The sequence below is a fragment of the Panthera uncia genome, chromosome F2, assembly GCF_023721935.1.
Source record: "Panthera uncia isolate 11264 chromosome F2, Puncia_PCG_1.0, whole genome shotgun sequence".
In the NCBI taxonomy this organism is placed as follows: Eukaryota; Metazoa; Chordata; class Mammalia; order Carnivora; family Felidae; genus Panthera; species Panthera uncia.
This window is the reverse complement of record NC_064812.1, coordinates 407,979-429,361: the sequence shown is the minus strand read 5'-3', so window position 1 is coordinate 429,361 and position 21,383 is coordinate 407,979. Positions and strand designations below refer to the sequence as shown.

The 21,383-nt window shown below is 60.8% G+C and overlaps 2 protein-coding genes across 3 annotated transcripts in view; both read right to left on the bottom strand.

Moving 5' to 3' along the window:
* Positions 1-1,542: 1,542 nt before the first annotated feature.
* Positions 1,543-8,401, bottom strand: VPS28 (VPS28 subunit of ESCRT-I). Its single transcript, XM_049632739.1, is given in 11 exon segments — positions 1,543-2,614; positions 2,702-2,739; positions 2,741-2,794; positions 2,907-2,960; positions 3,505-3,606; positions 3,728-3,833; positions 4,596-4,685; positions 4,970-5,007; positions 5,120-5,148; positions 5,774-5,841; positions 8,303-8,401. Coding segments are annotated over 10 exon segments (666 nt in total). The 5' UTR covers positions 5,811-5,841; positions 8,303-8,401; the 3' UTR covers positions 1,543-2,496.
* Positions 8,402-8,702: 301 nt separating this feature from the next.
* Positions 8,703-21,383, bottom strand: part of TONSL (tonsoku like, DNA repair protein) — a 13,219-nt gene continuing 538 nt past the window's right edge. The window contains exons 3-26 of one of the 2 annotated variants that reach the window (XM_049632737.1): positions 21,118-21,260; positions 20,323-20,506; positions 19,844-19,973; positions 19,504-19,675; positions 19,304-19,418; positions 18,620-18,765; positions 18,367-18,519; positions 18,006-18,131; positions 17,684-17,864; positions 16,354-16,436; positions 16,162-16,251; positions 15,740-15,812; positions 15,499-15,662; positions 15,301-15,424; positions 14,413-15,161; positions 14,241-14,320; positions 13,685-13,838; positions 13,520-13,598; positions 12,661-12,962; positions 12,329-12,500; positions 11,438-11,613; positions 10,849-10,922; positions 10,179-10,312; positions 8,703-8,961 (exon numbers count right to left, since the gene is read on the bottom strand). In XM_049632737.1, coding sequence (XP_049488694.1) covers positions 8,771-8,961; positions 10,179-10,312; positions 10,849-10,922; positions 11,438-11,613; positions 12,329-12,500; positions 12,661-12,962; positions 13,520-13,598; positions 13,685-13,838; positions 14,241-14,320; positions 14,413-15,161; positions 15,301-15,424; positions 15,499-15,662; positions 15,740-15,812; positions 16,162-16,251; positions 16,354-16,436; positions 17,684-17,864; positions 18,006-18,131; positions 18,367-18,519; positions 18,620-18,765; positions 19,304-19,418; positions 19,504-19,675; positions 19,844-19,973; positions 20,323-20,506; positions 21,118-21,260 — 3,995 coding nt within the window. In that variant the 3' untranslated portion in view covers positions 8,703-8,770. The remainder of the gene's footprint in view (positions 8,962-10,178; positions 10,313-10,848; positions 10,923-11,437; positions 11,614-12,328; positions 12,501-12,660; positions 12,963-13,519; positions 13,599-13,684; positions 13,839-14,240; positions 14,321-14,412; positions 15,162-15,300; positions 15,425-15,498; positions 15,663-15,739; positions 15,813-16,161; positions 16,252-16,353; positions 16,437-17,683; positions 17,865-18,005; positions 18,132-18,366; positions 18,520-18,619; positions 18,766-19,303; positions 19,419-19,503; positions 19,676-19,843; positions 19,974-20,322; positions 20,507-21,117; positions 21,261-21,383) is intronic. The other variant, XM_049632738.1, reaches the window with a different exon arrangement.

Genomic DNA, 21,383 nt, shown 5'->3' with positions numbered 1-21,383 from the left:
CCTCCTTAGGACCCAGGGATATCACACTGTGGTGCCATCCAGCATGAATGGGGGGTGGGGGGAGGGCGACCTCAGCCTTAAAAAGGAAGGAAACTTAGGGGCATCTGGCAGGCTCAGTTGGTACAGCCTGTGACTCTTGATCTCAGTGTCGTGAATTCAAGCGCCACATTGGGGATAGCGCTTTAAAAAATTTTTGACACATGTACAACATGAATAAGCCAATCGCAAAAAAAGAAACCCTGTATGACTCCACTTGTAGGAGGCACCTAGTCAAAATCTAGGGACAGAAGGCAGGATGGTGGCGGCCAGGGGCTGGGGAAGGGGAACGGGGAGTTAGTGTTTACTGAGGACAGTTTCTGTCTGGATGCGGTGATCGCTGTACAGCATTCTTAGTGTACTTCATGCCGCCGAGCTTTAAAACGTTTAAAATGGTCGGGGCGCCTGGCTGGCTCAGTCGGTAAAGCGTGTGGCTCTTGATCCCAGGGTTGTGGAGTTCAAGCCCCACAAAAAAAAAAATAAAATCTTTACCAAAAAAGGCAAATTTTGTGTTGCGCTTAATTACAATAAAAACAAAAAACCGTATCGACCAAAACAACCCCCGTTGCCCCTTCAGCTGCCATCGACATCAGGATCTGGGGTCTCTGGCACTGGCAGTCTCTTCCAGGCTCCCCTGAAGCCCCCCCCTCCCCAATCCTGTCAAAGTCCCCGAGGGCTCCCCAGGCCTCTTAGTGGCGAGTTTCCCCATCTCAGTCTGCCCTGGACCCAGCTGCTTGTCCGCGGCTAGGACGTCTCTGGGTTTCCTTGGCCCCAGCCATCCCTTCTTCAGCTCCTTTGTGGTGTTTCTATCCCCAACCTCCAAGTGTGACAGTACCAGTCCCAGGGCCTCTTGGGTACAGTTCCTGGCACCTATCAGTGAGTTTTTGCCATGGAGCTAAAAAGCCTTCATCGTGTTCACTTCCTTCATTCTGAAACTCCAGCTTCTGATGTCCAGCCACCCACCCGATGCCCTTGGCCAGCTGACACAATTCGATTCCGCCTATGCTGACAGCTCTGGCCACACCCTCACGGAGCCCCTCTTGGTGCAGGTGTCCACATGTCCACAGGAGCTCCTCCGTCTAGCTGTCCTAGTGCAAGGCCTGGGTGTTCACCGCACACCGCATCCAGCCCAGCAGCAAACATTGTGGGTGTGACACACAGCACGGCCCACGCCCAGAACCCAAGGACCCTTCTCTGCCCCCCCAACCCCCAATGGGCCAGGCCCCCCATGCCAGTCGCCTCTCTCTGCTGTCTTTCCCTACTAAGACCCAAATGACATGGGGCACGCCTCCGCTCTGAGGCCCCTGCTGGCATCCAGGGCTCCAGGTACAATCCCAAGTCCTCACCTGGCCTCTCTGCCCCCCTTCTTCCAAATGGCTCTCTACTCCTCTCTTCCTTGCCGACTCTGCTATCCTTGACCGCCTGCCCCGTGCAAAATGGCACCTCCCCAACTGGCAGCCAGTTCACACACAGACAACTTTATCACCATCCGAAATACTACACACCTTATTTAATTGCCTTTAATGCTACAGACATCCAGAAGTACCACTAGGAAAAAGGAATGCTACAATTAAGCTCTAGCCTGTCCCTCATCCCGATGCCATAGTTGCCAAAACGTGACACGATGCACCCTGGAATCCAGAGGCTTGGTCTGTGGCTTGCTGCCAGCTGCCTGTGAGGAGGTGGCTGTGACGCCGGGGGCCAGGGCTTCTGCAGGGTTGACAGCCCCTGGCCTCGCAGCAGGTGCAGTAAACACTGGTAACTGAGCCAGCATCGGCCTGTGAACACCCGTGTCCCCACCCGAGGACTGTTGCTTCCCCCACCTGACCTTGCTCCCGAGCAAGGGACACCCTCTGTGGTGGGCAGGACAAACTGTCTGTCCCATGAGTCATCTACTGGGGCCCCGGTGAACCACTACAAGGACAAGGCCCTGCACTGGCCTGTGGCGTCCCCCAGGGCAGGGAGAGGTACCGGGGGCAGCACAGCAGTGCTCTGGCCCCCCAGCTGCTTAGAGCTCTCAGGTGACGGGTGGGGAAGCAGATGTGAAAGGCAGCCTCCTCTGTGGTCAGATTCAAGCCTTACCTGGCCCCTGCCCCCAATCACCCAGGGAAGCTGGCGTCAGACCCTTTCCTGAGGAACGGGCCACACGTTCAGAACCTCTGTGCTCCAGCGAGGCAGGATCCCACCCGAGGCCCAGAGGGAAGACAAAAAGGCAGGGCGGGCCCGGCTGGGGGAGGGCAGCCACAGCAGGCACGGCGGGGGGGGGGGGGGTCAGAAAGCATCTTTATTGTGGGGAGGGCAGGGACAGAGCTCTGGGGTGGACGGACACACAGACGGAAGAGCTGCTATGAACAGCAAGGCGCATGCAGACCATCCAGGGGTCGAGCGTGGAGCGCAGCCGCAGCCCCTCCACCGGGCCCACCGGAGAGCCTTCCTCCCCAGACCCCGGGACAGGGGGCCTCAGGCATGCAGGAAGCGGTTGAAGGCGTTGTAGGCCGACTCCAGGTCAAAGAGCATCTGGCGCACCTGGGAGTCATCTAGCTCATCAGAGGCCGACATGCCGCTCAGGGTCTGCAGCCTGTGGGAGCACAGCACTGAGGTGTGTGCACGGGAGGGGCTTCTCGGTCCTTGACGGGGCAGGGAAGTCTCGGGCAGGGATGCTCACCACTGGCTGACGGTCTGGCGGCCCTCGAAGTCGGGGGGGCAGGTGGCTCATGCGGTGCATGGTCTCCATCAGCTCCCGCAGATCAGGCTGGATCTGTGGACAGGACGCTCGGCTTCCTCTGCCAGGAACCCTCTCCTACCCCCGCCCCTGCCACTCCCTTCTCCAAGCCACCCCTCCATCCCTCTGTCCCCTCCGGGAGCCGCACCTCATCCATGGCACGGATCTCCAGGCGCAGTTTGTCCATAACCGTGATGAAGAGCTGGGAAGAAGTGTGTGTGTGAGGTACCACAGACCCGCCGTAGGGGCTCAGGGTGGGGGACTCCTTGCAGCTCGCGGGCCTGGTTCCTCTGCGGGGCCAGGCCCAGGTCAGCCCCCACCCAGCCCGTCTGGCCCGTTGTCTCCCTCCTCAGCCTCTCTCCTTGGCGATCTGGTCACTGGGTGCCTGCTGGACCCCCCTGTTCCCATAGCCCATGAGCTCTCCTCTAGGCCACCTGGCCCACAGCGTTTTGGCTAGGCCTCCTGGAGCTGTGGGTGCATGGGAACCCTGGCTGCACTGACCCTCGGTGCCTCCCACAGGGGTCTCTTGGATGCTGCCCAGGGAGAAAGTCCTGCCCACCCCTCATTCCTAACTGTGAAGACCCCCTCCTGGTGTGTGTGAGGGCTGCGCAGCCCTGGGAGCGCCGGGCTTCTGAGTACACGGTGGCCACGGCAGGCAGCGTTGGCCCCCCTGACCTCTCGTAGGCCCCCGAGGCCGCAGGAGCCCCCCTGGCCCCTCCTAGCTCCCCGAGGCCGCGGGAGCGCACCGAGACCACGTCTGCAATGCAGCGGTTCAGGTTGCCCTTGTCGTCTTTGATGGTGATAGGACGGTCCTCTTTGATCCTCTCCATGGCGAGTGGGCAGTCCAGCTGAGGGAGGGCGGGTACCATGGGTACTGGGCCTCACAGGGCAGCTGGCCAGACCCTCCCCAACAGCACCCACACCTCCCGCCTGCTGTTCCCCGGGAAATGGAGGGGCCAGCTCACTTACACGGAACTTGCGGCAGAATTCATCAATGGAGCTGATTTCTGCGCCCTGAACCTGCCGGAAGGCGGCTTTGTACTGGACCAGGAGCCGAGAACAGGCTGCAGTGTACCTAGGGAGAGGGCCAGGCTGCTGCCCTCAGTACAGGCTAGCCCTGCCCACACCTCCTCTCTCTCTCGGCCCATCCAGACACAGGGCAGCTCTGAGAGATCAGAGATGGGCCACGAAGGCTGAGGCTTCCCTTGGAGTCTAAATACAAGACCTTGGGAGGACAGTAAGCAGAAGAGGGAAGTGTCCCAAATATGGCTGGCTGCCACACGGGATGAGCCCAGACCCAGGCAGAAGCCTGGCCAGCCCCCTCTTCTGGAATACACTGGCCACACCTCCACATCGACAGCTTGTGGACCTACAAGGCAGGCCTATCTCACTGAACAAAGGCCCCGTGTATCTCCTAAGTGCCAGGCCTGGCCAACAACACCTCACATGCTGACCTCCCTGACCCTTCTGCTTGCCTTCTGAAGCCCTTTTGTCAATGAGGACATCTGTGCCCAGGGAGAGCCCCCGGCGCAGGGGGAACCCCCGACCAAGGTGGTGGACAGGTCTCTCCTCCTGAGACACTTCTGTACCACGACTAGGACTTCCTGGCTGAGACGGTGCCAAAGCCACAAGCACCCAGGGGCAGCCTCCTTGTGCTGGGTGGTTCCCACAGGAGTGGACCCCCTCACAGCCTGGAGGAGGCAGGAACCATACGCATCCCCAGCTCAGGCCTCAGACCCCTGCTCTTGCTTCCTCCTGAGCACCCAAGCCCTGGAAGGCAGAAACAAGCTTCCACAGACTGGCTCTTATCACCGGTGCAAGGTCAGCGAGCTCTCACTCGTTGGGGGTGACGCAGTCCTTGATGTATGCCTTCTCCAGAGCCTGCATTGTCTTCACAACCGCAAACAGCTCCGCCATGTTGTCATATCTGAGGACAGTGTGTCCATCAGGCCACGGCTACCAAAGCCCAGGGAGGGCACTATCCCTCCCAGGGTGAAGCTGTGGCAGAGCTCTGCATTTCAGCGGCCTCTCCCCCCCCCTGCCCCAGCAGAGGCTCCTTGGGAACTGTTTCGCCAGCCTGACCCCAGAATGGGGGTGGTCCAGAGGTTGGGGGAAGTCACTCAGGGGAGGCAGGTGAACATGGTGTGTGTGTGTGTGTGTGTGTGTGTGTGTATGTGTGTTGGGTGGGGGCAGTCCAGGGGCGGGACTCACTTCTCCCGTTCCCGGGCGTTCTTGTACAGCTTCACCTCCTATTGGAGAGAGGACAGCGTGTCAGCCCATGGTACCAGGGTGGCTGCGGGGTCTAGGTGAGGCTCACACAGGCGCTGGCCAATGCTGGCCAGGTGGACATCTGCCACTCACCTCATATAGCTCCGGCTTGTTTCCAGGGGCTGCAACAGAGCAGAGAGCTAGCCAGCTGGCCACAAAGGCAACCCCAGGGGGCTTGTCCACTGGCCCTAATCCCAGCCCCATTTCATTAGCCCACCCAAGGCCTCACCCTGTGAAACATCCCAAAGAGCCCAGAGGGAGCTGGAAGATAGAATTCTACTCCCAGCACCCCACCAACTTGTCGCGGGGTGGGGGACCTGAGCACACGACATTCCTCTGGAGCCAGGGAGACACATGCCAGGCCTGGCTCCTCATTCCACCGCTGCTCCTCAGTTACCTCACTCTACAGCAGGGTCACCACACCTTGCTTATGGTGCAGGGACAGGGCACAAATGATGTTTGTCACATGCTTTGTGACCTTTCCCCTGGCTTGACTCCAGGATACCCAGAACCCCCTGAGGTTCCAGCCACACTAAAGCTCTTATCTTTGTGCCAAGTGGGTCCCACCTGGAGGTCATCTCTGGGCCCCCTGGTGATAAACTGCACCAGTCCCTAGCTGCCCACTGAGGCTTGTATGGGGGAGACACTTATAGCTCCTCCCCCACCCCCCCCAACCCTTGGCCTCTGCAGCAGGGCCTGAAAGCCTGGACCCTCTGGGTCCCTGGGTCCAGCTTGGGCCACACTCACCTCCCATGCCTGGAGTGGCTGGGATCCCGTGAAACATCTTGTAGGGTTCAGGTGGCCACTGCAGAGACCTGGGGAGTACAGCCAATGCCAAATCAAAGGTGACCCCTAACACCCCTGGGTCTCATGTGCTGGACCTCATGAAGAGCTTCCCTGCCCTCAGCAGAGTCAGACAAGAGATAGCTGAGATAGGGGAACTGAAGAACTCCATGAATATCTGCTTTTTTGTTTCCTTTTCTGCTCTTATTCTTGCTAGCACCTGTACCCCTGCCTTGCACATGCCTTATAGCACAAACGATGTATGTCTACCTTGTAAAGGTCAAGAAGTTAATAATTTCTTTGGAGTCAGCACAGTAGATAACATCTGAAGAGTGACCGGGCAAGGCTGTCCTGTGCATATTCCAGGCCATTGACATGGGACTTCAGACATCTTGATGCCAAGACCCCCAGGATATGTCTTTGTCCTGACCAATGTCTGGATGCGTGAGAGGACATAACCCTCAATAAAAACTCCTGACCCCAACCAGAGACTCACTATTCTTTGCTTTCCGAATTTCCCAGATGCTCCCTCTGCTATGCTCTGTCAGTTATGCTATCCAATAAACTCTGTTCTCACTTCCTTCTGGCTCACGTTTGATTTCTAACCTGTGTGAAGGTAAGGACCCTCTTGGCTGGTCCAGCAGGGACCCCCTCTGAGCCCCTGGACCTGGCCTGCCTACATCATAGTGATGAACACACAAGGTGTTATGTGCTGTGGTAAGAACACCAGTTCTGCCCTAGAGACTGTCAGGAGGAAGTGGGTGCTGAGGAGCATCTCAGGAGAGGAGAGACCAGTGGCGAGGGGTGGGGGTGCACTGAAAGATGCAAGGCAGAAGATAAGAAGGCGGCAAGTTTCAGAAGACCTGGGGAGGAGCATTTGGGCAGAGAGAAAAGCGTAAATAACACAAGGCCTTTCAGAGAAATGCAGTGAGAGGGATAGACAAGTGGGGGACAGAGCTTTCCGAATGAGGATGGAGGCGGAACCAAGGTACACAGCTCTGGCGATCAGAACTGAGTTTTATACTAACGCAGCGGGACTCGCTGACGGATTAAACATAAGCTCTTGGGGCTCCCAGTGAGGAAGTGGGCTGAGCAAGAACAAAAGCATGAGGCCGCTGGGAGGGTCCTGCCCACTCAGGTAGTTGATGCAGTGCCTAGAGTCAGTTTCAGCCATGCTTTGGACGTGAAACCAAACCCACTGAAGAAGTATTTGAAACAGAATGTTAATTGAAAAGGAATCAAGAGGGGCGCCTGGGTGGCGCAGTCGGTTAAGCGTCCGACTTCAGCCAGGTCACGATCTCGCAGTCCGTGGGTTCGAGCCCCGCGTCAGGCTCTGGGCTGATGGCTCGGAGCCTGGAGCCTGTTTCCGATTCTGTGTCTCCCTCTCTCTCTGCCCCTCCCCCGTTCATGCTCTGTCTCTCTCTCTGTCCCAAAAATAAATAAAAAAACGTTGAAAAAAAAAAAAAAAAAAAAAAAAAAGAAAAGAAAAGGAATCAAGAACAAGTCCCCTCTTTCTGGCCCAATGACAGTCACGTGAGCTGAGTCGGAAGAGATGGAAAAGGAGCAGGCTCCCAGGAATGCTCGCCCTGGCGCTGTTGTGTGGGGTTCCAGAGGCTCCACAGTCATCCAGGGTGTGCTGAGGCAGTTCAGGCCAGAGGAGAAGCCAGGCTAGCTAGCACCGCTGACGCCTGACACTGGGGGTAGGTGGTGTCACACAGGGGACGATTAACAGGGGAACGAAGAGAGAAAGCAGCCCAGGCTGGAGCCCTAGGGTACCCAGGGATCAGAGGGACCAGAGGGAAAGGGTTAAGGAGCACTTCTCCGAGGGAGGGATCTTGTCAGGGAAGGCAGATGCATTACAGAAGTCCAGCGGGTGGCAGCTGGGAGACTACTCAGCAACCCATCCAGAACTTCTAAGAGGGGGTGCCCGGGCGAAGAGTACTGAAGAGTGGAGAAATAAAGGAAAGAAAGCGCCTGCAGTTCTACGGTGGGATTCCACTCTGTCGCGAAAACGAATGTCCCCTAGCTACAAACGAACATACAGCTAAATCTCAGAAGCCGGACACTGAACCGAAAAGCGAGTTTCTAGATAATGCCCACATTTGACTGTGTAGATGCCGCCCAGGCTGCCCCCGGGTCCAAGCGAGCAATGAGGCACCCCGAGTGGGGCGGACCGTGGGGGTGAGGCCCGACCGGATGCGGAGGGTGCACGCGGGGTCCGCGTGCGGCTCGGGACCGACCGACACCCGCGGGACACACCTGGGGCTCCCGCCCGCTGGGAACGCCGCTCTCAGGGGCGTCAAGCCCGGGGAAATGGCTTCGCAATGCCGGGCGGGGCCGGGACTAAAGAGACTACCCCAAGATGAGGAATGAGGTGCCTGGGCGCGAGAGGAACCCTGTGCGACAAGACGACGCGCACGGACCTAGCCCAGCGGCCTTTTCCCATCCGGCTCAGCCGGCCCTTCCTAGTTCGCCCCACCCGGCCCGGGGTACCTGCGCTCGCTCTGCCCGTCGGGGGGACCCGCGGCGCCGCGCTCCCAATCGACCGCTCGGCGCTCTCTTTGACGTTTGCGCCTGCGCACGCATTTACCCCTAGCTCCCGCAATCTACGCTCGATCACCAAGGTCTGCGCCTGAGCACACTTCCCTCCCAATCGACTACCACCATGACGTCCGCGCCTGCGCACCCGGAAATGGGCGCGTCCCGACTCCTGGCCACGCCCGCGGCCGTACAACCCACAGGCGGAAAGGGGCTCCGGGAAAGGAGACTGCCCTCTCCGCGTAACCACCAAATAACCAGAGCTGCCCCCAGTTCCAGCGGGCTCTCAGCTCCCCTACGGCAAAGTGAACCCCCGCTTTCCCCCTCCCACCCGCCTTCCAGGCAGCAGCGGGGGTGGAGGCAGCAGCGGCGATCGTTTATTTGAGGCGAGGGTGGGTTGCAGGGCAAGGGCAGCGCCGCCTGTCAGAGGCGCCGGTAGAAGAGCTGGGACCCTCGGTCCAGTGTGCACGCACTTCCAGGCTGGCCGGGCAGCAGCTGGCGCAGGGCGTCACGGTCCTCGGTGGAGAGGCGTCTGCTGCACAGCTGCAGCTCCTGGAGCTGCGTAGTGATCCTGTCCCAAAGGCCCAGGCCCAGGGGGCCCTGGACAGCACAGCCTGCAGGGGGGGAGGGGGGAGCTGGTCTCAGGGAGCAGGCCCCTGCGAGGTAGACGGGGGAATCCCGCAGGAGCCAGTGGCGTTCGCAGTACACCTATGGAACTCCCAGGACTGTGTTCTTTTCTACCAACGTGGCCCTCAGGAAGAGGCCACTTCCCCTGAGCCCCAGGGGCTACAACCAGGTGCTTGGGCAGATGCCCAGGAGAGGCCCACTAACACCCTAGGAAGGCGTGTGTGCTTCCAGAGAGGCCACCGGGTCCGTGGGCTCCTTTCATAGCCAGTAGGCAGGCAGGAGGGAGACTGGCTAAAATAAAATGCTGCAATCACATCTGTGCCTCTGACAGTTTCTATGACAATGCCTGGGGTCTTTCCATCTGTAAAATGGACACTATAGGAATGCCTATGGGTCTTAAGAGGACAGACACTAAGCTGTCAAGGTTTGATCTCCAGGGAGGCCAGAGTGCCCAACAGGCTCAGGACCCTAGGGAGCTAGGGGAGAGGACAGGTACAGATGCCAGGTGTGTGGGAAGCAGCCCCTTAGCTGTGTGCAGATATCCCACCAGCTTGCCTTCAGGGCTGCCTTCTTGGAGGAGCCGGCTTGGCCTTGTGGGGTGGGAGTGAGGAGCAGGAGGAACCCAGGGGTTCCCTGTGTACACACCCACTCCTAGTCCTTATCCTCCTAGAGGGCAAAGCCTGGTACTCTCCTGCCCCAAGCCCTGGCTGGATGTGTCGGGCTATTGGGTGGCCAGTTTACCAAATTAATGTCTCCTGGGGTCATCGTCAAGGCAGCTCTGGTAGGGTACTGTGCCTGCGTGTGGCCAAAATGGGAATACACAGGCTGGGAAGGTAGAGTCAGGGCAGGCCCTGCCTGGAAGTGGGAAAATCCCTCGGTGGCAGGTTTTTGCCATCCTGATCTTGAGCTCTGTCCTTTTGCCAATGGTAATTAGGAAATCCTTGTGAAAGGGGACCCACCCCCGTCCCCCCACCCCAGTCACCATGGTCTCTGAGGTTCAGGCTGAACAGGCCAAAGGCAAAGCCCCCATGGTCCTCCCTGCCCTGTGTTAGGAACCGGGCTTATACCCCCTTCCAGTCACACTGGTCACTGTTCCCCATTGTATCTAACTAAAGGAGCCCAGCCCACCTTTGCCATCTGGCTGGTAGCAGTGACAGCCCATTTAGAGGAAGCACCAGGGCTTCGGGTAGGTCCCCAAGCTCACCTGACAGGCCAAGGAAACTGAGGCCTTGGGGCCGCACCTGGAGGGCAGACAGGAGCTCCTCCAGGCCAACACGGCCAATCTCAGGGTTGGCAGACAGGTCCAGTGAAATGAGTGAGGGGCAAAGAGGAAGGCATCTAAGACAACAAGGGAAGAAATAAAGGGGTCAGCCTCTAGGGAGGGAGGCCCCCAGTACTGCAGAAAGCTGCCCCAGACAAACCACAGCTCTGGGAGCCATAGGCCAGGCCCTATAGGCTCTGCCCCAGTATGCACGGGTGCAAGTACTTCTCTAGGGCCAGCTGGACACTGCCAAGGGCCAGGACCATAGTGACCAGGCCTGGGTATATGCCTCCCTGGCTTGGGTGCCCAACACCGCCAAGAGCCAGCTGAGGCTGGAGGGTCATGAGTGGCCCCGGTATGGGCTGCTACAACAAAGGGTAATGGGAAAGGCTGTCAGGAGCCTCAGGAGTAAGGGAAGAAGAAACACAAGGAGGCAGGCTTGAAAGCTGGAAGGAGTGAGGGGAAGAAGCTGTTACTACCAGCTGTTACTACCAGGGCCTTGGGTAGGTCCCCAAGCTCACCTCCCTTCCCTGCCCAACCCAGCGCTCCAGGGTACTGGGACTTGAGATCAGACTCCCTCAGAATAGCGCAGGAGTGGGTGGCACAGCATTACCTGCTCAGTTCTCTCACTGCCTTGTCGCCCAGGTGGTTTGCAGACAGGCTCAAGTGAGTCAGAGCACAGCCTTCCTAGACACAGCAGAGGCCCAAAAGGAGTAGGGTTGAGTGGGGCACCTACCCTCTCTGCCTCCCAGTAGAGGACCCAAACCCAGGTCAGATACCTTCCTTCTTCCTCAGAAACAAGGGGCCAAAGACTGCCTGACCCCCAAGGCACCAGAGGGGAGCAGCATCCCTTCAATGTGAAAATCAAAAGGAAACGCCTCCCCTTCTAAGTCATACTCGACATGTGAAAATCACAGGGATCAGCCCCACGTGGAAGAGTCAGGGGAGAGAGCCCTAGGAAGCCTGGCCAGACCTTGGGATCTGCCTGGGGTCCCAGGCACCTTTCCTGCTGGCCAGGAATTCACAGCCCGAGGCAGGCAGCTCTCCCAAAAGCTTCACCCACAGCTGTTCTTTCTGAACCTGCAACCCTCTTCCCAGGCTGCTCCTACCCCCGCCAGGTCTCAGGTGTGGAACTGTAGCCCGGACAGCCCAGCCTTGGTTTGCCATGGCACCCCCCGCCCCCCCACCAGCCGCATACATACCTTAGTCAGGAATCTGACCACAGGCTCCACGAGGTCTGAGTCACTCTTGCTAGCTGCCACAGAGCTAAGCTCCAGGCGCTGGAGGGTGTGAGCGGGCAGGCTCTGCAGGGCCTGGGCCAAGGCACTGGTGCCCAGGATGTTGTAGGACAGAGACAGTATCTTCAGGTGCTTGGCATCTGCACGGGGGACCAGAACCACTGTCAGCCACACACGGTCACCACCCCAGCCCAGCTGCAGTCCTAGGCCCGACACCTTCATGATCCCTCTGGGGAAGCTATCATCCCTGAGATTTTGTGCATGCAGAACTGAGGGAACTCCCACCTGGGGTTTCCCAGGCAAGGAGGGGACAGGGCCAGACTCCTGAGCCCACCCTCTCCCCACCATCTCTGGGCTACCTGCCTCCCCCAAGCCAGGACGGAGTACCTGAGACAGGCCCTGAGCCAGGGTGTCTGTGAATGATGGGGTGGGGTTGGAGAGCACCTCCTGCTGCCCTAATCCCAGCTTCTCCTCTGCTGTTGCTCTCACATCCCCAAGCCCCACTTCCTAGCCCACCACTTCTGCAGAAAGGCCCCCTGGAGGACTCCGAGTTCCCAGTCTCTCAGTACTGGGACCACCGCTCTCCACGGCCTCGGTGTCCGTGGTGGGATCATCTAAGGCAAACAGAACGCTAAGAGCTGGTGAGAATAGGGAGACAGGGACAGCGGCCCATGGCATGTCCTAGGGGAATGACCCAAGCCCAGGAAGACCTAGCACATTCACCTATGTGCTCCTAGACACCATGCCTGGTCGCCCGGGGCCCCTCTTGCTCAAGGCTCTCTGTGCCCCTGGACATGCCCTTCTGATGGCAACTGGAACCCTGGGGCCAGGGAGTGGACATGCCCATCAGCTCACCTTGGAAGGCACTACCTAGGGCTGCCTGGTGGCTCAGAAAGAAGCTGGGGCCAAAGCCACAGGCCTGGAGATGCAAGGTACTGAGTGAGGGGCAGGCTTGCAGGATGAATGCCAGGGCCTGACCACTGCCATCCCCGAGAGGGTTCATGCTTAAGTCCAGCTCCTCCAAGTTCTGTGGAAGACATGGGCCCCCTGGAGAATCTGGTCTCCTTGCCATCCTAAAGCTGGGCAGAGGTCAGCACTCGCCACTGCACCTTCCCACCCAACGACGGGCTGAATGCAAACGTTCTGATGCCGCCCTGTTGCCAGCCTGCTGCTCCCCGTGCCTCTACCTGCAAGGTGGTCTGCCCCAGGAGGCCTGTGGCAAGCTGGCGTAGGCCTTCAGGACCCAGGTGATTGGAAGAGAGATCAAGGAGAATCAGGCCAGGCATGGTGCCCAGGGCGGCCAGCAGCTCAGCAGCACATCCATCCCCCAGCCGGTTCCCTGCCAGGTGCAGCTCCCGGAGAGCCGCGTGCAGCTTCAGGGCCCGCAGCAGTGGGGTGAGCTGGGTCTGGCGCAGGGCCAGGGAGCAGGCGCTGAATGAGGGGCCCGAGCCCTGGCACTCCATGGCCTGGAGCACCTCCTGGTGCTCCTCTGGAGGGGGGGGGATATAGCGTCACCAGGACCAGAACCTGCCGTTCTGCCCTGGGAATCCTGGGGGGTCAAACCAAACATCTCCCTCCTCACTCATGAGCCCTGGGACACCCCAGAGGTGCTGCAGAGCCCAATCCCACAAGCCTGTGGGCCCAGCATCACTTGAGCTCCCACGCATGGCTGGTGGGTGGGGATGTCCCTTCTCTGACTTGTCAGGTCCTCTCGGCAGGGCTCCAACCTCTGTCACCGCCACATCTCAGGGCCCGAGGCAAGCTCCCTTGGAGAGCCACCCTGAACCTACCCTTCAGTGGCTCCGGTGACTCTATGCCATCCCGCCTCCCACAGGGCCAGTGTTGGGGAACACCCACATGTGTGGGCACTGGGCAGAGGAGGAACTGGGCACTGGGCACGAGGCCAGATGTCGGGGGGAGGGTGCCTCGGTGGATATCTAGGGCTCTGGGACATTAGGCCCACAGACCTGGGAGTGGCACAGGAAAGTGGACCATGAACACCCAGCCCCTCTGCCCAGGCCACTTCAGGCTCTCCTGGGCTCCTACCTTGCTGCAGGCTCTGGCAGGCCCTGCGGTAGCGGTCAGCCAGCGGCGGGAGGTCCCACGAAGTCACCTCAGCCAATACCTGCAAAGCACCGTCACTAAACAGCCCCGGGGGCCCCCCACGCTGGGGGCTCTCCTATGCTCAGGGCCCAGGCTCCTACCACTCACCTCCTCGTTGCTCTGTAGCACATCAGGGATGGGGTCCTGTGGGGCCAGCAAGGCTCCCTCCTTTCGCAAGACGAGCCTCGGCAGCAGCCCACAGGCCTGGCAGTAGCGCTGGGCAGCCTGATCAGCCAGCCAGGCCACAGAGTGGACCTCCCTGCTGCAGGGACAAAGCGGAAGCTGAGCTGGCCAGGTCCCTGCACACACTGAGGAAAAGCCTCTAGGGTCCTGCCATCTCTAGGTCTATAGCTCTTCTGTCTGGCTCCCTCCCTTCCCCTCCCGCTGCCCCTGCCCAGGACATGCCCGTGCTCTCTGCAGCTCTTCCAAGCTTTTCCTAGGGGCCACGGGGCCTGACCTGACCACTCCAGTGCCCTGTCTATGCTCCTGCGGGGCACTCTTACCCTGGCCTGCAACCTCACGTCGGTTATGGGAGGCCCCCTGGACAGCAGGGTGACGCAAGTCAAAGTAAGCCCTTGTGACCCGCGCCATCTGATCTGCAAACGTGAGGGTCCTCCCAGGGGTGCCGGGGAAGCTGGGACTCGGAGGGCATGTGACGCCTTACCTGTGTGGGACGGGGATGAGGAAAAGACTGTCCTGAACTCGCACTCGCACCCGGATGGGAGGGGGCAAAGACGGACCCTGCTGGGTGGGGGCAGGGCACAACAGCCTGAGTCAGAAAACACAGCTGTCTAGCCTCACTGCCCCCACCGCCCCCACCCAGGGAGTGCACCCACCGAGGGCTGGCCCACCACAGGGCTCTTCTCCCCACTGGGCCCCGAGGCCCTGGAGACATCCGGGCTCCATGGAGGCTCTGCAGCCGAGCTACCGTCTCCACCTGCCCTGACCCGTGTACCGCAACTCCTGAGACGGGGCAGCCGGCTCTGCCTGGCCCGGGCCCGGGGCCTGCTGGAGCTCTTGTTGCCTGACCCCGAGGCACTACGACCGGTACTGTCACCACTGCCCGGGGAGCGGGGCAGATGGCCATCCTGGCGGCTGTGGAGCAGTGGTGAGTCGTCCTCCAGCCAGTCTGAGGCCAGACACTCCTCTTCAGGGATGAGCGCTGGCCGTTGCAGGGTGGCCTCGCCTGGACCCCAAGGTGGGCCGGACCCCAGGTGGCAGCTCTGGGCACTGCCCACGCCTCGGACGCCCACCCAGGGAGCACTCGCTGCCGCCGCCTCCCGGTTGCTGGTGGATCCGGGCGTCCAGGCTTTGTCCTGTTGTGGCTGGACAGAATGCCGGGGCCTCTTCTGGTTCGGTCGGGGGGGGCCTGGGTTGTCCTCACCCTCTGAGCTGCTACTGCTGGCCAGTTTGTGCCTGCTCCTCCGAGGCCTGGTCACAGCTGGAACTGTCTGCCCCAGAGAGACCCTGGCACGAGCCTGAGAGGTCCCTGGGGGTCCTGGACAGGGGCTCGAGGGAGGAGAGACCTCAGGGTCAAACAGATGGTTACGTGGAAGAGCGTGGGGAGCCTGGGAGCCGTGGGGAGCTGTGGGGAGATAGAATCTCGTGTGAGGCAGTGTCCGTCACTACCCAACCACCCATGCTAAGACGTCACTTGGAATCGGGGCCTAGGGCACTCTCAGGTCAGGGAGAGCCGTCCCCAGGGGCAGAAGGTCTATACTTGCCTCGGCCTGAGGGGCCCGCCCGGAGCAGCCTCTCCATGGCAACAGCCTTCTCTCGGGTTTCGCTGTCCAGATCCTTGCCATACAGCTTCACCCACTGCTGCAGTGTCTCCAGCGGGCTATGCCCCTGCGTGGCGGTTGGCTGAGCAGGGCTGGCAGGAGCACCCCACCCACCACGGCCTGGCCTGTACCCCCACTCACCTTCGTGGTTCGGAGTGTGAGTGACGCTCCCCGTTCAATGAGCAGTTCAGCCACCTCGAAGTGGCCGCAGTTGAGGGCATCGTGCAGAGGGGTGATGCCTTCACAGCCCTGGCCGCCTGGGTCATCTACCACAGCCCCGTGGTCCAGCAGGAAGCGGACAATGTCTGTGGGCCAGGAGATGTGAGCTAGCTCCCAGCCTTTGTTGGCCCCCGTCCTTGGCATGTACCAGCCCCGTACTCACCCAGATGCCCGTAATTGCAGGCCTCATGCAGGGGTGTCCAGCCACAGTAGTCCCGAGGGTTCAGGGGGTGGCCCTGAGACCAAGGATGGGAAGGAGCCTAACCTGAGTATCCCTCAGGCTGGCCTCACTGTGGGGCTCTGAGCTCCCAGGAGAGCCAGGGCCTGGGTCTCAGAACTCAGAACGGGCCCCGTAAGTCTACCCTCAGGCCTGGCTCTGCCCTGGCCTAGGTCCTAGCAGAGAGAGATGGTCCCCACACAAGATGCATCATCTCAGGGAGGCCCCTGCAGGGACTTGTGCAGGCCCAGCAGCCACGATGCACCCTGCAGCCCCCATGCCCTGCCCTATCCCCTCAGGGAGACAGTGCACCCCAGGAGAGAGTCCCCGTGACCCACAGAGTAGCTAGAACGAGGCAGCAGACCCACCTGCCTTACAAGGTCCTGGACGCGACCCAGGCGGCCCTCGATGCAAGCTCGGTGTAGCAGAGTCTCCCCAACGTCATTGCGCCGGTTCCACTGTGGACAGTTGTGCCAGGACAGGAAGCAGAGGTGTGAGGGGACCAGGCGGTCCTGGCAAGCGTGGGAGGGACACACGCAGTACCCCCACACCATCCTCACCTTGTTCACCCTCTGCCGGCCCAGGCAGGCCCGCAGCTCCTCGTCCTCCTCTGGCTGCTGGGACCAGCCCTCAGCATCACCCTCTGGAACAGAGCCCGGCCCACTCCACGTAAGCCAAGCCCCCCTGTCCCCAGGCTCCCCTCACCTTCCAGGCCTGGAGAACGGGGGTCCAGTGTGGACTGCTATTCCACTCCCAGCCCTGTCCGTGGTTGTTCCTCACTCGCAGACCCCCAGCCCACAGGGGATGCACCCGACCTTTCTGCCCACCTGATCCCTGTCCATCATGTGCTGACCCCATGCCCAGACCCCACTCTGGATCTCCCCACCCCAGACTTCTGTCCGCTCCTGGAAAGCACCCTTGTTGGGCCAAGTCACGCTCACGTTACAAATAGCTCATCCCGTGAGCCCAGGTGCCCTCCACCTGCACGTGCCTGACCTTCCTGTCTGCATCTGCCTCCCCCAACTCACTTGGCTGACCCCAATCCTCTTCTCTGCTCCTGTCCTCTACTCCCTCTGCTGCTGGTCTTTGCTAGAACCTTCTTCTACTTCACGGGCTCCTCTTACGTGACCACTTGATGAGTGGTATTACCTATAGTTCCTGCTTTGGTCCTCTAACTCTCCTCTGGCTGCCTACACCCACATACCGGTGACACGCAGCCTAACCCCCTTCTAAAGCATGGCATAACCTTCCCACAGCCGTTGGCCGCTGGTTCTGGAAGAGGTTCTGGAAGCCCCTCAAATTCAAAACTGAACTTGTTCCTTGTGGCCCCAGGGACAGGTCTCCCACCTCCCGCCTCTCAGCCAGAAGCGAGCCACCGGCTTGCACCCACCAGCCTGGCACCCCCTGGGTGATGGCTCCAGCCTATCCTGCACACCCACCTCCCACAAGGCTGACCCTGCCAGCCTTGAGAGAAAGCCTGCACCAGCTCTCAAGGGTTTCAGGAAGTGCTGAGCTCCTGTGCCTGGCAGCCAGCGTGCTGTCTCCACTCCCCTCTTGTCTGCCCTGTGCCCTCCTCTCGTGGTGCCACTTCTCCAGGTCTGACCCTGCACCTCCTTCCCCAGCAGATACCCACTAGCCTTCCCATCACTGACTCCTCCAGGAAGGTTCTGGAGCTGCCCCAGAGCCCCCCGCCCCCACTCCCCTCTTCCATCTACCAGCACAGACCGCCCTTCCTCCACAAGGCTGAATCCTCCTGTCGCGAGCCGGTGAGCAGCCCCAATGAGGACTCCACCCTCGCCCGGCCCAACCCAGGGCCCAGCCCCAGCAAGTGTCAGGGAGGAAATGCCACGGGCAGCTGGCATAGGGGCCAAGGCAGCATTCGGGCCTCACCACTCTCCGAGAGCTCCACGTCGCTGGCCTCGGGGGTGTCACCATCACCCTCCTCCTCCTTATCCTCGTCCTCCTCCTGGTCTCTGGGCACACTCAGCTCCTGCAGCCTGGCTTCAGTGCCAGGGGCCTCCTGGGGCTGCAGCCTTAGCTGCACGCTGTGGAGGTGCTGTAAGACCTGCCTCTGAGGGGCAGGGGGTGCCCAGTTCAGGGCTCCAGGGGCACTGGACACCCTGAACGGGGAGATGGGGGTGGGGAACGAGGACAGGCAGGTCGCAGGAAAGCTGCACTGGGGGGTTCCACGTGCGTGGATGGGCTTCTGTACCTGCAGCTGGGGCCGCTTGGCCTGCTGGGCACAGCTGAGAGCCTTTTGGAAGCATGGTGCCAGCAGCTCATAGGCATCGCCGGCCTCCTCTCGGGATAGCGCAATGTTTAACCAGGTCTTGGCCTCCTGGAGCAGGAGGAGGAGGGATGAGCTTTGTGGCTGCTGCCCGCCCCATGGAACTGGCCCCGGCCAAGGCCCAGCTCCCTCCGCTGCCCACACGAAACAGGAGGACGGCAGCCCTAGAAAGGGAATGCCTGTCCACACAAACACTCGAGAGTAGCGGTCCTGAGGCAGAGCCGTGGAGACCTACTCGCATAGCCCCTCTGCACCCCGGGTGGGACCGGACGCCATTACTGCTCACCTCCAGGGCGTCGCCACCACGCAGCCTCAGCTCCTGTTCATAGTGGGACACGGCCCGGCGGTGGTCCTTCATGTCTCCCAAGGTGGCGGCCAGGGACACGTGGATGACGGCCAGCTCGGGCCCCGGCCTGCTTAGCAGCTCTGCAAAATACAGCTGTGGAGGCAGTGACAGCGAGGCCAGGGCTGCCTCACACCCCACCAGCCCAGAGTGTCACGACCGCCCCTTTCCTCCCGCCCCAGCAGGGGACGCACACCTGCTTCTGGTAGGCCTCGGCCGCCTTGGGGAAGTCGCCTGCCTTAGAGAACAGGTCCCCCAGCTGCTCGCAGATGCCCATGGCACGCTGGGGGTCACTGGCCTCCGACTCTTGCAGCTGCTGCTGCAGCTGGACCACTGCCAGCACTGCAAGAAGAGCCTTAGTGAAGAGGGGACACAGCGTGGGGCTCCGACCCGACCGCCACCTGTGCATCATGTGCCCTGGGTGGGCCGTCCACTGTCTCTAGGCCTCTGCTCGCCCCTAGGTAAGGGGGCAGTAACAAAACACACCTCGTGGACTTACTGCATGGGTCAGGAAACTAGTAACTGACACCTTGAAGAAGCACCTGGCTCACAAGGGGAGCTACTAGCTCCTGCCACTTGTCAGTCCTCACGGGCCACACGCGCCGTCTGCTCTCCCATCCTCTCTGGCAACACTTTCGTCTCCGCCTTGCCAAAAAGACCCCGGCTCGTCTATAAATGCCCAGCCAGCCTCCTGAGCACCCTCAATGCGTCCCTCAGTGCGTCCCCCTCTGACACACCATGCTGAAGGCTCAGAGAAATGGGGGGCTCTCTTCCCAACAAGAAGGGGGTGGGGAGCGGGAAAAGGCCTCACACTGATGCCGCCATCTCCTCACCCCTTCCGGGGGAAGTTCAGCACCCTGGGTCCCCTTCCAAGGCTCACCATATTTAAGGGTCCGGCAGATCGCTGCCTTCTGCAAAGGCTTCTGAAAGCCCAGCCTGTAGGCTTTCTTCAGGGCTCTTTTGGCAGCCAAAAAGTCCCCCAGGTCTTGGAAGATCTGGGGAAGAAAAGAAAGGTGAGATTGCAGGCTCCCTGGAGCCCGAGCCCCTCGGCAGGCAAGGCCCAGAGCTGTAAGTGGGCACCTGCGAGATGAGCACGCAGCAGTCGCTCTCCATGAGCTCCTTCCTCAGGGCACGTGCGCACTCACGGGCCCCCTCCAGGCAGCGCATGGCCTGGGAGTGCTGCCCTCGGCGCCAGTGGATGGCACCCAGGTTGTAGCGGGCACGGAATAGGTCCTCGTAGAGGCGGTTCTGCCTGTGGGAGGCGACAGGGCTCAGAGTGACTGGGGGGCACCCAAGCGCTGACATGCAGCTGCCGATGCTAAGCCAAGCCTGCTCTATGCCACAGACGTGCGGCAGGTGAGCAGGGAGGGCGGGCGGTGCTCTCTCAGGAGGCTCCTTCCTCCAGGGGCAGAGGCCTTACTCGGCAAGGAAGATGCTCTTCCGGAAGTAGTCATTGCACGGGGCCATCTGCTGCAGGCTCTCGAAAGTGAGGCCCAGGTTGAGGTAGAGTCGGGTCCTCATCTCACTCAGCTCTCGCTTGGTCAGCGTCCCTAGAAGATGCCCCCACAAATCCTCAGTGCCTCATCCCCACTTGGGGTATCTAACTCGGGGTCTGTGCAGCCTCTCCCCCACCCCTCTTCCTGTCTCTTGCTGTGGTGACGAGCTCCTGCTGTAGACAGAGCGTGGGAAGGAGCAGACAACGCCCAGACGTGAGGCTGTGGGGAGCACAGGCCGTGCACCTCCTCATGGGAGGCTTTGAGGACAGATCTCAGCCTAGCAAAGGGTGGGCCCAGGCAGGTAGAACCCACCATACAGACAGCAGACACTGGAGCTGTGGCCTCCTCTGCTAGCAGGTCAGGAGGCAGAGGTTGGGAAGGCCTGGCCTCTGAGGGCCCTCACCCTGCAGCTTCTCGTCCACAATAGCCAAGCTCTTCTCAAAGGCAGTCTGTGCCTGCAGCAAGGCGTCCTGTGACTGACAGTGGTCATAGATGTCCAGGTAAGTGCGGCCAATGGTGGCCCAGGCCCTCTGCAGCTCAGTATGATTAGACAGGGAACGGGCCAGCTCCAAGTAGCGGTGCTGGTGCTGGGGTGCAAAGGAATGGCCATTGTGAGCCAGCTTCCACCTCAAGCAAATCCCATATGTACCCCAACTCCAGGAGGCGCCTACCTCTGCCAAGGAGAACCCCCTACGCCCCTCAAATCCCCACAGAGCAGGACAAAGCCAGGCTGCGCAAGTCCCATATCCTCTGTGCCATGGGCTGCCTGTGGGGACAGCGGTGCCACACTCCAACGAGCCATCATCGTCATGTGGAGGAGACGCCGACTGGGAGTTAGCTGGGCTGCTGCAGCCCCACTCGCCAGGACCCGAGCAGGCCCTTTGTGGACAGTTGTGCCAACTCCCCAGCTGGCCCACAAACACAGCTCAAGTGTTATGTTCGTTAATGGTTTGTGGGGCCAGACTCCCAGGCTATGATGTGCCTACCCAAAGACCAGACTACAATTCCCTGACACAGGGCTGCCTGAGAAGGCCACGTCCAAGCGTGTCCCCCTCTAGCCAGAGCCCAAGACAGTGAAAACTGCTTCTCTCCTCAGAAAGGGACCAGCTCGAAGTGTGGGCTCTGCAGGGCCGGGTGTGGTCAGCATGGGTGCTGGGGGTGGGAGTGGGCGCTGGGGGTGGGAGTGGGCTCTGCCCACCTTCAGGGCAGCTGAGTAATCCTCCAGCTCAGCCAGTCGCTCTCCGATCTTGCGGTGGGCCACGGCACAGCCCAGAGGGTCATCGATGCTCTCCAGGAGCTGTAGCTCATGCTGGTGCTCTCGCAGGGCCTCTGCGTAGCGGCCTGGGCAGGCAGGCGCGGCAGGCTTCAGCCCTGGCTGGGCAGTCGGCCAGAGGCTGCGAGGGCGAGCGAGGGCGAGCGAGGGCGAGCGAGGGCGAGCGAGGGCGAGCGAGGGCGAGCGAGGGC